The sequence below is a fragment of the Passer domesticus genome, chromosome Z (assembly GCF_036417665.1).
Source record: "Passer domesticus isolate bPasDom1 chromosome Z, bPasDom1.hap1, whole genome shotgun sequence".
Lineage (NCBI taxonomy): Eukaryota > Metazoa > Chordata > Aves > Passeriformes > Passeridae > Passer > Passer domesticus.
Genome location: NC_087512.1, coordinates 43040174 through 43055612, shown reverse-complemented (window position 1 = coordinate 43055612; position 15439 = coordinate 43040174). Strand labels below are relative to the sequence as shown.

Below are 15439 nucleotides of genomic sequence, written 5' to 3'. Positions count from 1 at the left end.
CAGATGATTTTAAAGATGTATTTACTGATAGTGGTGTTGTCATGAAATTATATGCCTTGGAAATAAGTCTCAGTAAAGAAAAAGACAGAAGTTTATGTTGTTTATCTTTGTTGTCAGTTTTTGCTCTTTGTCCTCCCACTCCCTCCTTTCCTAAGTAATTCTGGAGGACAGTATTAGAAACATACTCTCTAGATCAAGAAATTCAGCTCAAATTCTCCATATATTCCCTGTATTCAACTTTTTGAGGTTGTCTTATTTCCTTGTCTTCAGTTAGTTACAGATGTTTCAAACTTCTGTGCTCTTACCTTAAAATTCTAGTTAGCTGATTAATTTTAAGTTTCATTCAGAGTATTTTACTGCTATTCAAAGACTGAGTTGTGAAAAATCTTTTTTTTTTCCTCATCCTAAAATAATGATTCAGGTGTATGTCCTTGGAAATGTGACAGATTTAATCTTGTTACATTGACTTTTCAACTTACAACATTTTGGGGTATGTTCAGTGATGAATTTTTTTGCCTATTCCTATCAGCCTTTCTGACAGCTGTTTTTGTTCAATATATTTGAGCCAACCACAACTTTTTCCTCATCAGGCTGTGCTTACAACAGTCCTGTTGAGCAATGACAGTATTTCAGTCCTTTTTGCTTCTTGTCATCCAAATAGTAACTGATTGTGCCTTTTGTGAAAGGCACAAGAAAGAAAGTGAAGAGTGAGTGAAGGAATTTTGGATATATAATTTAGTTAGAGAAGCCAGATATACACACTTGAACCATACTCTTCATGGGTTAATGGAATATTTTCTGAGAGTGTTTATTTCAAGCTGCTCTGAGCCAAAACAGAGTGGAGCTGAAAAGTGAGCTATGGCTCTTAAGAGGCCTACATAGATTTCTGCTGCCATCTAGTACACCTGACGTCTGCTGGCAAACTGAGTTGCTTCTTTGAACTAGGTCCCTGTACTCTGGCAAGCTGCTGTTTTTATTCTGCTCTGTCAGCTGCCAGGTGTATCTGACAGATGTAACTTTAAGTTGGGTGATAATTAATGTGAGGGCTTGAAGCTATATGGAAAACATATTTATACTCTGAGGGTCTGCTTTTTTAATACCCCAGAAATTTATAATCAAAGAGCTTTGTTAGAAGATTGTTACTAGAATTCAATGGAATTAAAATATAGATCCAGGGCATATCAGCTGTTATGTTTTGGACCGTGTTGTATATTATGGCTTATTCCATTCCTAATAAAATGTGATTGTCAAGACACAGTGAGGTGCTGTCTATTGACCAACACAGATTTCCCAGGTGCAAGAAATGTTTCTTTTGATTATGCACATATGTACTGCAACTTTCTAAAGGCTGAGTTTGACCAGCAGTTAGTTCAGTTAACCAAAATGTTCCTTCTAAGTCTGCTGAGGGTCTTGACCAAGTAGGCATTTATAGAGTATGCTGTATTGTAGCAGGTTGAATCTCCTCAGCAAATTCATCCAGGACAGACAATATAGCAAGACCAAGTGGGATGGCAGCAGTACCTTTTTTTATACAATAGCTATGTTTACAGACCTGCTGTTCACATTGTGAGGGAGCAGGATTATCCTTTTGCATTTGGAAATCTAAACCCAGTTTTCTTCACTATGGGAAAAGCTTAAACTGCCAGAACATGAACTAGGAAAAGCAGAAAAACTTTCTGTTCTTCTTCTTGAGTACATCCCACTTTCTAGTAAGGAAGGCAACATTCAATGAACTATGTGAAATATGTAACAGAGAGAAAAGCTTGGTAACTTGGCAATGGGAAAGTTACCTGAGAATGAATATTGAAGGTTTTTTGTTTTCTAAGGAGAGTCTGCCAATCACCATTGCAAAAGTGGTCTTATGCCTACACAAAAAACATAGAATCATAGAATCATTTAGGTTGGAAAAGATCTTTAAGCTCATGAAGTCCAGCTGTCAAATAAGCACTGCCAATTTCACCACTACGCCATGTTGCTAAGTGCCACATCTACACCACTCAAGTGACTCAGCCACTTCCCTGGACAGCCTGTCCAGCGCTTGATAAAACTTCAGTGAAGAAATTTTTCCTGATATCCAGTGTAAACCTCCCTTGGTACAACTTGAAGCATTTGTTACTTGGTGAAAGAGATTGACCCCAGCCTCCTTTCAGGTCATTGTAGAGAGCAATAAGGTCTCCCTTGAGCCTCATTTTCTCCAGGCTTAACAATCCTCAGCACTTCCTCACAAGACTGGTGCTCCCTTCACTGGCTCTATTGCTCTTCTCTTGACATACTTCAGCGCCTTAATATTTTTTCTGTAAGGATCCAGAACTGGACACACGATTCAAGGCATGGCCTCACCAGTGCCAAGTTCAGGGTGACAATCACTGCCTTGGTACTACTGGCCACTCTATTGCTGCCACGGGCCAGGATGCCATTGGCCGTCTTGGCCACCTGGGCACAAATGGCTCATGTTAGCTGCTGTCAACCAGCAGCCCAGGTCCTTTTCTGTCAGGCTGCTTTCCAGCCACTCTGCCTCAAGCCTGAAGCAAGGGGTTTCCCCAAGTCTCTTTTCTTTTTTTGTGGGGTTCCAGTAAAACTTTCTGTTCACTCAGGCTGGTCTTCCTTCTAATGACTCTTCTTTTGCCACATAGGGATGGTCTGCTCCTCTGCCTTTAGGATTTTCTTCTTGAAGAATGTCCAACCTTCCTGAAAGCCTTAGCCCTTCTGGACTGCCTCCCAAGGGACTCTATCAACCAGCCTCTTAAACAAGCAAAAGTCTCTCTTCTGTAAGTCTGTGGTGGCAATTCTGCTGACTACGTTCCTTACGGCTCTGAGAACTGAAAACTATCATTTCATAGTTACCCGTGCCCTAGATGGCCTCTGAGCAGCAAATCATCCTTCTCTATTCATAAATAGCAATAGAGCACCTGGCCTCTTGGCTCACTCACCAATTCTGTCAGGAAATTATCTTCCATGTAGTCCAGGAATCTCTTAGACTGTTTCTTCTGTGCTGTATTGTATTTCAGAGTGTGTATGGGTTTGCTCATCCTCTCTCTTCCTCAAGTTGAATTCGGTGTCTGTTAGCCTGTTGTGGTATAATTTGTGGTTTACAGGGTAGAGGTTGCAAAAACAAACAGTCCCCAGAATTTTGTTAAAAATAGGTGGCCAGATGAAAGAAGAATTGTGTTGGCCTCAGATGAAAAAGTTTCAGCACAAACTAACCTGATCTTTGGCATGCAAGAAAAGGTACAGGAAGAAGTTGTGTGTGTCTTAGCTGTGGATAATATTTCAGTCAGAATACTCATTGCAGTGGACAGGAAGTATTTTGTATGAGACAGGATTTCATGAGAAAGCAGACTCCATTAGCTTTGCAGTTTAAGGAGGTGCTTGTTATCAGTCAGGAGCTATTCATTGCTATTTCTCAAAGCTATTCATTGCTAAAAGGAGTTACTATTTTTTGATCTCTTAGTTAAAAGCTTTTTAAACAACTTATTTTCTGTGTAATCCTGTGTCTGTACAGAACTCAAAGTAGTGTGGGCAGAGTCTTTTTACACAAGAAAATTGTATTCATTCTCTTTATTTTGTTTCCCAAACTGACATTAGAAAAAGTGCAATTATCTGTCATTAATTGAATGTAGTTTTTGATGTCTCTCAGCTTGAAAAGGAAGTGTCTTTCAGTGACAACTTTCTCCTCAGCCAAAGATTGTCTTTTGGAGCATTTTTTTGTTGAAGTCCTTTGTTTTTCTGCTTTGTAACTTTTTAAAACTGTCAATTTGTGATGTAATTCAGTTGTTTATCTCTAGATTTTCACAGTGGATGTCATACTAAGCCTGTAATTGATAGATGATGCCTTTCAGGCACGTCTGCTTTTGTTTATTAGTATTGTATTTATATACCACTCAGTATTAGATCTGTTATTGTGAAGATAAAAGTGCTTGTAAAAAACATACGTAAACTTCCCAATTTCTCAATAGAACAAGATGCATTAGTTTCACAAGGGGAAGTATTCTGTGATTGCAAGAAGTAGAAAAGACGGCATATATATAAACTATAATTTCTGTTTTATGTATGCAAATTATTTCCACAAAACATTTAGGTCCAAGCTAAATGATGTATTGGTATACATCAACAATTATGTTTCCACCAAAAAAATTGGTACCTTCATTGAAATTAATATGCTTGTGTAAGCAGGTAATTTGACATTGCTAGATAAAAACTGTCTATTGGCCTGCATACTTACGGCTGTCATTTTTTTTGTTTGTTGTGTTTATAACAGCATTTTAATTAGCAAGGCTTTCTTCATTTCATAATCATTTTGCCTTTATTCTTCCATGCTCCTCCCAGAAATTCCACTACTTCATTACCAAGCTGTCTTCCACTCTTTAATATTAAAATAAAAACCAAGCACATAGCCCTGGGATCGTGCTTTCCTTGAGAGCATTCAGATGAAAAGCATATTTTATGAAGAAAACTTTTTTAGAAAAAAGAAGGAAACAAAAAGAAACTCTACTAACTCTCTAAGAAGGTCTTTGTAAATAAGCGGTATATTCTTTCTACATCTAAAAGTCGCTTTGAACCCTATTTTCCAAAGGTGAAACTGAAGCTTCAAGCTGTAGGAGATGGGACTGGTTTTATCTTTAAAATATAGAACAAGGGAGAGATTAAATCACAGCATTTTTCTGTTCTCCCGTTACTTTGGTGACAGTATTGTTTTGGCTGTTTTTCTAGACTTCAGATTGTATTTGGAGACTTATAAAGCTTTCAGATTATAAGACTACAAAATAAGAGATAAGAACACTGAAATAGTAGGTTTTTTTGCATAGGAAGAAAACCAGTCTAAGAATGAAAAGTAAATATAGGTAATCATAGTATATTTTCCTTAATTCTTTGCTTTTAAAAACATCCTTATTTTCTCTGTTGCAATACCTACTTGAAAGCTAAAAAAAAATATTCTATTTTGGATGAGAAAGATGTCAAAGGAATTTCTGCATGGGGGAAAACTCACACAGAACATGTTCTTGCTAACAGAAGTAGTTGTCCAATTCAGCCAAGTGTAAAGGTTAAATTGAATGTCAATTTGAAGTTGAAATCCAATGCACATTACAATGACCTGCTAAAATATTTACATTTCTGTATTTCAGTTTCATCAACAATAGGAATAGTATTTGATAAATGCTGAAAATTAAAGTGTTATTATTTGTGGTATGTCAAGATTGAATTTTGTAGTGGTCTTTACTAAAATTTATTGTTACAACCTGTAATGTTGTACATTACAATGTACAACATTAGCAATGTTATCAGTTACTTTCCTAATTACCATGGGTGTGTAAGAAAGCTTTCATGCATTGGAAAATTGTTTTATGAGATTCATGGATTGCACATTTTTGAGTGACAGCCAGAAAAATGAAAAAGTGCAACAAGTAATTTGTTTTCTTCTGTCCTTAAATAATGTAGACTTCAGGTACTCTTTCACTGAGCATGGGTTGTACTGTTGCATTTCTATGTTTTCCAGACCATCTCTGTACTGCAGGGAACTATACAGTAAAGCTTTGAAAACAAAGCAAACCCAAACTTGGGTTTTGCAGCTTGGTTTTTCTCACCACATATATTAAAATAGTATGACACTGAACAGAAATTATGGTCTGGGCCAACTGTAACAATATGAATGAAACTCACACTAGATTTCATAACATAGGTGCAAAGTAGGGTATATTCACTTGGAGTGCTCATGTGAAGAGGACATAGAAAGAATAAAGTACATAGAGAAAAGAATGATCTAAAATGCTGCTAGGTAAGGAACTTTGTATTTTTTTCAAAGCCAGTTAAAATATAAAAATTACCTGTGTACAGACTTGCACAGTTAATCAGTTAAATGAGTTTTTTATTGACTCATCTATTGACAGATCTATCATAGTTCATGAATGCCTTTGATGAAATAATTTTCCCCTTGTATTAAGTTTGGACTTAATTTTAAGAGTTGTACAAAGGACCACCACTTTTTACTTTGTAAAAGACCACCCTTTTGTTCCCTAAAGATGTCCTAAAACCAGAACCTAGTGTCTGTCTCAAGCTCTCTTGTCCACTGAAAATCATAATAGAAACTTCCAATGGCACACTTTCGTGTGAAGTTTTTTTTTATTATTTTCTTTCAATATGTTAATTCTGAGCTTACGCAAAAACAAAAGAAAGACCAAGTAATAGTAACTAGTGTTTCTGGGGAAGAATGGGGCATGAGAGAAACAAAAAATTTGCTGGATATGGAAAATAGAATTGTGTGAAATTTTCTGATGAAAATTGGTGGTTCAGTTGTTTTGGTCTCTTTTTAAATTAAAAAAATATTGCATTTTGGAAGTAAATATTGGACAAATTAAGGACTTGACTCCTTCTGGTGGCCTAGAGGCTCAACCAAAAATCTTTAGCTTAGATTTCTAGGCTGGACCTCTTCTATAGCCAGCATTTCTGAATTTTAAGGTTCTCTATCTTTTCTGACTACCTTTTCAATTCCTCTATAAAGAGCCTCATTGCTACTTCAGCTTGTTGTCAGAGATTAAATATTGTCTCAGTAGTGTCCTTTCTTCCTGCAGCTTCACTTACTTTATTTTACAAAAGCAGCCTTTTCTCTATTCATTCTATCTGTACAGTAGCAAAAGTGGTAAGGAGAAAGAACTCCTTAGGAGGGGTAGAGAAAATGGGCAAGTGAAGTACAGAAAATTATTAACCTTAAAGAATCAATGAAGAATGAAGAGAAAAATGCATAAGCAACTCAGTCTGGGTTTGTAATTTGCTTTCTAAAACCTTGAGGTGGTGAGGGAAAAATCTAATTTTATCTTTTAGTATAGAATCAAGCAGAATCTTTTTAATATGGAATCAAGCAGATATATATTATTATCAAATTGCCAGTATATATGCATGATAAACATACCAGGGCAGTAGAATACAGCAAAATAAAAGGAGTAAAGAAGATTATTCATCTAGGTAATTTTGGGAGGCTTAGTGCCTATCCTGTCTCACTGCATTGACAGCCCTATAAACAGACTATTTTAATTCTTGGTGTGTTGCTAAATGAGATGTGTAAAAGTGATGATGAAAATACTCTTTGTAGTGTTAAGAAGCTTGTTAATCTGTACCATGATAGACATAATTTAGTACAAGATCCTGAAGATGGGACATTGGATGCAAACCTGTGTAGCTGATCATATTACATGTCACTTGGTCATTTTCAGTATTCTGTGACCAAATGTGCATTTTAGTTGTGATAAAAGTATGTGTAGAACACTTTCATGATTTTTATGGCTGAGATAAGCAAGCTTCATAAATTGGCATAAAACAGCTTATTACCCACTTTTAAGTGGTTCAAAGTGACTCAACTTCTCTGGTGCATCCCCCTGTCCCCATGCCTTCACTTTATTATTTTTAAGTCTGCAGCTGACAGCACTTAGTTACAATTGTGCCACAGCCTGTATGCGTAGCTGGGATCATAGCCTACAAAGTCATTGTTCATAGACACATAGACTGAAGGCGTAGGAGAGAAAAAGGAGTAAAAAAATATGCACACTGATCAGGAAGATACTAACAGATAAACAAAATGGGTTGCAGATACAAACATGAGGATTTTGAAAGTTTTTAATGACTGAGGAGAAAGAAGTAAGATGCTGAAACTTTCCTATTGATATTCTTACATAAATGGTTTATTAAGAAGAAAGTTATTTGTATGGGGTTTCATTCTGTTTATTTCTTCCCCAGATACTCCACAGCATTTTTAAAATTGAAGTGATGGGTATGTCCTTCCAAAACATAGTCACCAGTCTTCATGACATTATTTGCTCAAAATTTCCATTGACATGAGTGTTTGCTACAGTAAAGCTTGCAAAAACTGTGATCATCCTTTAGGACTTTTTCAGTAGCCATGAATCCAGAGGGAATCTGAAGGATAAAAGAAAACCCAACATTTTGAGGAGATTAAATGATCAGGGATTTTTTCAGCCTTGTAAATTCTAGACCTCTTGTGTAAGTCATTGTGCAAGTGACCCTCACTGCGCATGGCATGCAGAGAACAGTTGCAGTTTTGTCGTTGGCATGTGTTAGTAAGAGCTTGTGAGCAGGGAAGTTGTTGCTGGGTGAAATTAATTGCATTGCATTACTTATGTCATGTTCAAATCTGACTTATGAAAGAATGTTCTGGGATTTTTACCAGTGCTGTAATAGTTTTCTTACAGTATTACAGTTAATCTTCTGCACTTTGCTGTATTAGTGAATGGAAAGCAATTCAAAGAAAGCAACAGGCTTTGGAAAGATGAAAAGAAGATGAAGTATCTTTTTACTTTGTGTTGTTATTAAGATTCCCCTGTTCAAAATGTCTTCATCTCAATATAGATGTTACTGGAGGCGAAGGATTGGGAGTGGGGCTCTGGTGGACCAGCTGGAGTGTATAAATGGGGGCTAGTATAGACGCAACAATACTTGGTAAGTTCCTAAAAATTATGTTGACAGCTGTTGAGCTCATCTATGCTCAGTGTGTTTTTTGAAGAGAAGCCAAGGAATTTTTAATCAAGGAAGATTACTGAGCAGATTACTGTGTGCTTAAAAATAGACTTACTTTTATTAGTAAAACTTTTTGTTTAAGCCTGAAGTGTTACATTTTTCACTGAACATGCAAAAGCTGTTTTGATTTAAAACAGTATTAAATTATTATGAATGAGATGGAAAGAGATAATGAGATGGAAAGAAGATAATATTTATTCTGTTTAATCGAAATGTTGTATAGGAATGTCAGCCTGAGTAATATAAATGTATTTTAACTTTAGAATTTAATGGATCTCAGACTGACGTTTCAAAGGAAGACAGGACTTTCAGTGACTTGTTAGATTGGAAAATGTCTGATTTAAAGAAAATTCTTTATGGAATGTTTTTGTGTGAAGTTATTTTGGTAATCTGCTCTCTTAGGACCAATTGCTAGTCTTTTCCCACACTAATGAAACTAGGTCACTAGTTTTTGGCACTCATCCAGGTTGTGAGATTTATTTGGTGTGCAAGCACACTGTCTAGAAATAGTGATGCAATGTCAGCAAGGCCACTTTTCATTTCATGAACATCATTTTCAGTGCCCTGGAATTAATTTATTCACTGACCTGTTAATAACTGCAATCTGTCACTGGCTTAACAGAGGCTGAGGAAGTGTCTGGAAATAGTCATGCTCACCCTACCAGGTGATCAGTTACAGGACTGCTGTTCAATGTAACATTTTTTGGTTTTGATCATGCAGAAGAATCTGACTGTTCATGAAAACAAACCAGCAACTTAATCAAAAGGAAAATGCATGTAATTAGTAAATGTGGGAGAGAGATTGAAGTAGTGTTTTTAACCCACATTAAACTACAGTGTATCTGAGAACTATTCAGGTTACCTTTGAAAAAGTACAGAGATTCATCATCTGTAGATGATATATAATTATTTGGAAAAGGACATTGTAGTAGTGTTGTCAAACAAAAAGAAGCTTAGTAATTTGAATTTGCTGGTGTTTCAGGTTTGTTCTCATCCCAATCTCTACAATGTTTGTGTTGAAATTAGAATTGTCTTCAGCCACAGGCATGGCAGGCGGTCACTTGTAGCAGTGGATTACTCTGCAGAGCAAAATAGCTGTTAGCCCTTTTCTACCTCACATGAGCCAGAGCCCTGGAGAGACAAGCTTGATGCTGCCAGTGAGGGAGAAGGGTTCAATGGTCAGAAAACAGTTCTTACTGTGCACTGACACAGCTGGCTAACAATCCCTAGCAATGCTGCTGCGATCTTCAATTTTTCTGTTTCTGCTGTAGAGAAGCATCAAACCTAGCTCTACAGGGATTCTCCCTCCACCCCCCGCCATGTGCATCCTAGCTCTGAGCCTTTTACCTTACTTTAGGGCTGAATATTTCTCCTGTTCCTCATTTACCATTCCCTATGGTATAAGCTGCACAGCATCCTGGCCCTTAATCCACCGTCTTGAAAAATTAAATTTTGCCTATAGCAGTAAGATGGCTCTGATTAAAGTATCAGGCATCATCACTGCAAGTAGTAAACTCTTGGGGACAAGCTTTTCTAGACTTGTACAAAACTGATCTTTGGGCGCAGATTAAATCTTAATAATGAAAAAGGTTTTTAAAGGATTTTTTTGATTTTTTGTTTCTTTGGTTAGTTTTTTTTATGGGAGGGTTGTTCTTTGAGGGATTTTGAGGTGTAATTTAATACAGTTGAGGAGCTTCTCAGTTAGGGTACTTGTTGTGATATTTGAGATATTAAATTTCTTATGGAACATACAGCAGAGCATAGTGCTGATCTGCTGTCACTGCCATTGCAAGCATGGAAAGAGTGGCCATTTTTTTGTGCTCGGGTTTCATAACCAGTAGTGGTTTTCTTCTGAAGTTTTACTTTCAGATTAAATTTGTGACCTGAACTTCCATGGCTGAGCAATGATAGTTGGAAACATATCCCTTCTTCATAGTGCCTTGGAAGTGTGGTGTAAGTGAATAGCTATTTTTATTTCTAATCTGATTTTCTCCAAGTCTTGCTTAAATGTCTTAATGGTATTTGAGGATGGAAAAACACTAGAGGTCTTTTTTAACAGTGACTTTTATGTTAAAATGGAGTATCTTTTAAAATTCCAACTTTATACAGTGTACATGAACTCTGTTGAGGGGCCAAATATCTTGTTGTTATACCCATTGAAGTATTATCCTGCACCTCTGTAGTGCTGGAAGAGAATTTATGAAATCCAATTTGAAGGCTAGTTGTTTTTCTGTAATTTAATAGGAAATGCATTTTTTAAATTAAAAAAATGGCGAAATGGGGCAAAAAATAGCAGCTTTCTCACTGACTCCTGATAAAGCCAGTATTTTCAGTGGAGTCTTGTATAAAAGGCAATAGCTACTGTATACTCCTCTGTTTTGTGATATTTATCTTATCAGACTGCTAACTATATGGTTTCCTTGCATGGAACAAAGAAAGGTCTGGCTGCTTTACATAATATTCAGTCTTTTAGTATGGAATGCTAGTAAATTTTGATGACTTGGTCCAATGCATCTTTTGATGTCTCCTTTGTTTTCAGATTCTTTCAAGTGACAGTAAATTAATCTGTGCTCTATTCCGTGCATCTGCTGACTGTAAAGCCTTTGTAATAAAAAAGAGTAAAAACAAAGTAAATTATTAGTGATTCATTTTCTAATGTGATAAAACATAAAACAAAAACTGGAGATGAACAATGTGAAAGAACATTCTGATCTAGTAAATCACATAGATGCAGGACATACTTGTTTTTGTATGCTAGGTAGATCAAATGGAAATGATTTGCATACATCTTCCTGTGTTTAAGACCTGTGTTTTTCTTAAAAGCATACTATTGAAATCTTTTTTGTTGTATTAATTTTTAAATTACTTTTAGGAAAATTATTTTGGTAGTTTATAATGTTCAAATACTATTACATTATTAATACATAGTGTGGTCATGATTCACATGATTGTGTTTATGGGGGGAGGGGTTGTTTGTTTTTATGTTTCAGCAAGAAATTGAGAAATATGTTAATGTTTGGTGACTTTCTAAACTCACAGTTGTTTTGGCACATTGAAATTGGCAGGTTTGGAAAATCCCTCAGCCTGAATTACTAATTCACCTGTATTGTAAGATATATAAAATAGAACAGTTTAATCATCTAAATGTATGTATGAATGTTGTTCTTGAAAATTAAGGGTTTGGTGGTTTTTTTTTGTCATTACTGTGACAGAATTTTTTTCATTTTGTTGAGCTGGGCACCTGCTTTATTGACTGTTTCAAATGTGTTTCTATGACACTTTTGCAAATGTCTGCATTTTCCGAGAACATAAGCTAAATGCAGTTTTCCTTTCTGTCATGAGGTCACTTTTTTCACCTTTTTTACTGGGGAAAGTTCTCTCAGAGAGAAAGAAAATCTCTCTCTAAACTCTGTTTTCTTGTAAAGGGTCAGCAGGTGATACTTCTCCCAGCAGAGCTGGAGTAAAAGTAGGTCTTGCAGAAAGCAGATGAATTAGAACCAATTAAAAATACTGGAAGTTTTCATAGGTTTGAACATTTTATGTGTTGAATTTTCACGTAAGACTTTATTGTATGCTATAAGACTTTATTGTTGTAGCTTTTCAAAGTCATCAAGCCATTCTCAGGAGCCTTGCATCTAAAATTTCAGTGAATTCACATGTCTTCTAAACAGAAGGAAAAATTAAAACATCTCTCAAGTCACTTCTAGCCTATATGAATTAGTGAGATGCTATGTGGATATAGCAGAATTAGAAGAAAAAAATTTCTAGTAAATTCATCTTAGATCACAGACTTCCCCACCACTTCTCTGTAGGGGAAGTCTATCTCAGTGTAGCAACAAACATGGGAGAAGTTGTCCTCTTAGAAAAGATCAGTTTGATTAGAAAGCTGTATTTTCTATATATTTTCCTCTTTCTCGATAAACATTAGAGTGTTACCACACCTGGAGTCAAACATAGGCAAACCAAAGTTAAAGCTTTTTTCCATGTACCCTACTATCTGGTTGGACAATTCTCAATTCAGACATCCAGTAAGTAGGTTAATCTTAATTTAAGGACAATTGAGATTGAATGGTACACAATTGCAAAAGGACCTAAGTGTTTCTGAGTTTTCATGACTTAAAGTAGAAGCCAGCCTTTCCCTTCAGGCAGTTCCTAAAAGGCTGTCCTCACCAGCAGAAAATAGCATGTGGAACTCAGTTCCCTAAACATTCTGTCCCTATGCCTTGGAGTGTCTGTTTGGCCTCTGATTACTTCTGTGGTCTTGCTGTCAGTGCAGGAGCTTACAGATACTACGACATCCAAAAGCACTGTTCAAACTTAGGTGTATTAAGTTGAATCCCATCCCTTCAAGCACAGAAGGCTTTAAGGGGAATTTCTTGTAAAATATAGAACATAAGAGCAAATTGGTTTTATGTTCTTTCAAATGGATGTGTCTGGGTTTGGATTTTTTTTTTTAATTTCTTTCTATACTTAAAAGGGATACGTAGTATACAGTTTTGTGTGCATGATTTGTTCTGATAACAAACTCATGCAGTTACAGAAGTATACCACAGGTCTGCACACAGCTATTATAAATATGCCAAATAAAATCTGAGAGGCAAAAGCATGCTTCAGAATAAGTATTTAGTAAGTGTATGTTGCATGGCCATAGCCAGTTGTTTCCTTTGAATTTTGATGTATAAAAGCTCACAAAAAAGATTTTAACAGCTCTTTTATAAGTAATAAGCCACAAAAATAGAGTAAATGTTCGTATTTTTATTATTTTGTTTTCTATTTAGTCTTCATTTTACATAAAATTAAAAAAAGGTCAGAAAGAAAAGAGTTGGTACAGAATTGACTGCTTCCAATATGGAAGAGAAATGTGATCATTTGAAGACCAAATGCTCTCTGCCAAGATAACTCTGCTTGAAAATTAGCTGGTAGCTATTGATCTTTTTATTGAAATTCCTAAGTGTGATGCTAGGTTTGTGTACTAATTGCTATGAGTTTGAGCAAGGCAATATACAGCATGTCCTTTGAAGTTTTTTCACCTTAGGAAATTAATAGACAGTTTTAACCCAGTTATATTGGGCTATCACTTCCTACAGCACTGAACCCATAGCAATGAAAGACTTCTTACTGCTTCTCTAAGATTAGAGACAGAAATGAGTGTCTGAATTTTGATAGTTAAGTTGCTCAAAAGGATGTTATGCTTAACCAGCTTTATCATTACTACAGATGATCAAAAGTCTTCATGCTGAACACTTTAGAAGTGCCAGATTTCTGGATATCCATCTCTTCAACAGAATAGGAGGTCACCCAGGGCATAACACATAAGCCATTAAAAAGCTTTCTTTTCTTCAGTCTTGAAGTGAAAAATACAGAGGAAGAAAGAAACACTGGGAGTACAAAAATAATAGTACATGCAGCATAGGAAGCAGCTATTGTCCTTGCTCATTGTTCATATGAAAAAAATAAGCTTCTGTGAATGAAGAAGGATTTAAGGTAGTCTTGGAATTGCCAAAGTTCCAAATAGTGAAAAAAGCTATGTTGTCAGTTCTGTTGCTTCTCCATTTTAAAAGGGGTTAAACCGCACGTAAGCTGTTTCCATGTTCTGTAAAAGTAGGGTCCTAAATTAAAGTATGGAATGTAACTACAGATTGTATTATAGCTACAGATTTTCTGATACTCTGAAATTCCCTGCAATACATATGTAATATCTCTAGACACCACCTTTTTTCCAGGTCAGAGAGGTCTACTCTACTTTGGCCTTTACTAAATGTTTAACTTTATAATAACTTCTAAAAAAATTTTAAAACCTGAATTTAGTTTGGTATGGTTGACTATCTAAAGACACATGCTTTTCTATTCCTAGAGAAGAAGTGATGATACCTAATGGAAACAATGATAGTGACAAAATTTCTCAATTGTTTCCTTTTGAAAAAACCCACCCCAACTCCCCTGAAAAAAAAGCCCCCCAAGTTCCCAGTGTTTATTCCTCCAGGAAAATAAGTGGTTTTTTTTAAAAACAAGGAAAAAAGTCAGTGAAAGCTGTGTTTTGCATTTCTTGTTCTGGTGAGCCAAATAAAATAATTGTTAGACTGGTATACCATAGTATGTGTTTCAGGTTTTTCATGTGCCATATATTTAAGCAGATTTATGTAGATGTCTTGTAGCTTATCCTGTCGTCCAGGAGCTAGCTACTGCATTAGAAAAAAATAGATCTTCAGAGTCCCTTTATCTGGACATGGTCCTGAACCTTTTTTAGGTAACCTTTCATGAATATTAGCCAAGGTGATCACCAGAGATTCCTTCCAACTTAGCATTCAGTGATTCTGTGATTTTAGCAGTTCAATGAAGTATCAAAAGACATGTTCTTTTGGGTTTTGATTTTTTTATTTCTCAGAATCAACATCTTTCCTTCTCAACACAACACAAAGTAACATGTTAAATATGTATGTAAGTCTAAATCTGGTTGTTTTTTTTCCCTTTCCCCTGCTCCTTGCATAGAAAAGGGAAGTAGTGCTTCACATGGTGAAGTATGATGTGTCAATGGAAAAATCATTGAATTTCCTGAAAACATCATTCAAAGAAGAAAATATTATTGCAGTCTCATGCTATTTTTCTGATTTTTTTTTTCTATTCTCTTGCTTCCTGAAGTAATAGAACTTCATATTATCGCTTCTGACAAAACCCCTACTCCAAAGGTTTCATTGCATGTATGATTCATGCTTTAGTCTTTAAAAGAAATGAGTTTTAGTCTTTGAAACAATGGTGTTTTTTGATTTCCTCTTTCTTTCTTCTTACTCTGTGTGGTGTGGACAGAAAACTCACTTTCATGTTCTTCTATTGATTATAATAGGTTTGCTGCAGATCTTTAATAAATTCCTACGTAACCAAGGAAAAGGTATGTGAGATGAGTGCAGTTACTGAGTTG

General features: G+C 35.8%; 1 protein-coding gene across 11 annotated transcripts in view; it reads left to right on the top strand.

The window, feature by feature from the left end:
• Positions 1-15439, top strand: part of AUH (AU RNA binding methylglutaconyl-CoA hydratase) — a 169825-nt gene that overhangs the window by 59447 nt on the left and 94939 nt on the right. For 3 of the 11 annotated variants that reach the window (XR_010353233.1, XR_010353232.1, XM_064404381.1), the window contains exon 7: positions 8356-8445. The exons of 7 other annotated variants lie outside the window; for them this stretch is intronic. Coding sequence is in view for 2 of the 4 variants with exons in the window: in XM_064404381.1 (XP_064260451.1) it covers positions 8356-8414 (59 nt within the window). In the remaining 2 variants the exon portion in view is untranslated. Of the gene's footprint in view, positions 1-2633; positions 2765-8355; positions 8446-15439 lie in introns of those variants that run through there. One more of the 11 variants, XM_064404382.1, reaches the window with a different exon arrangement.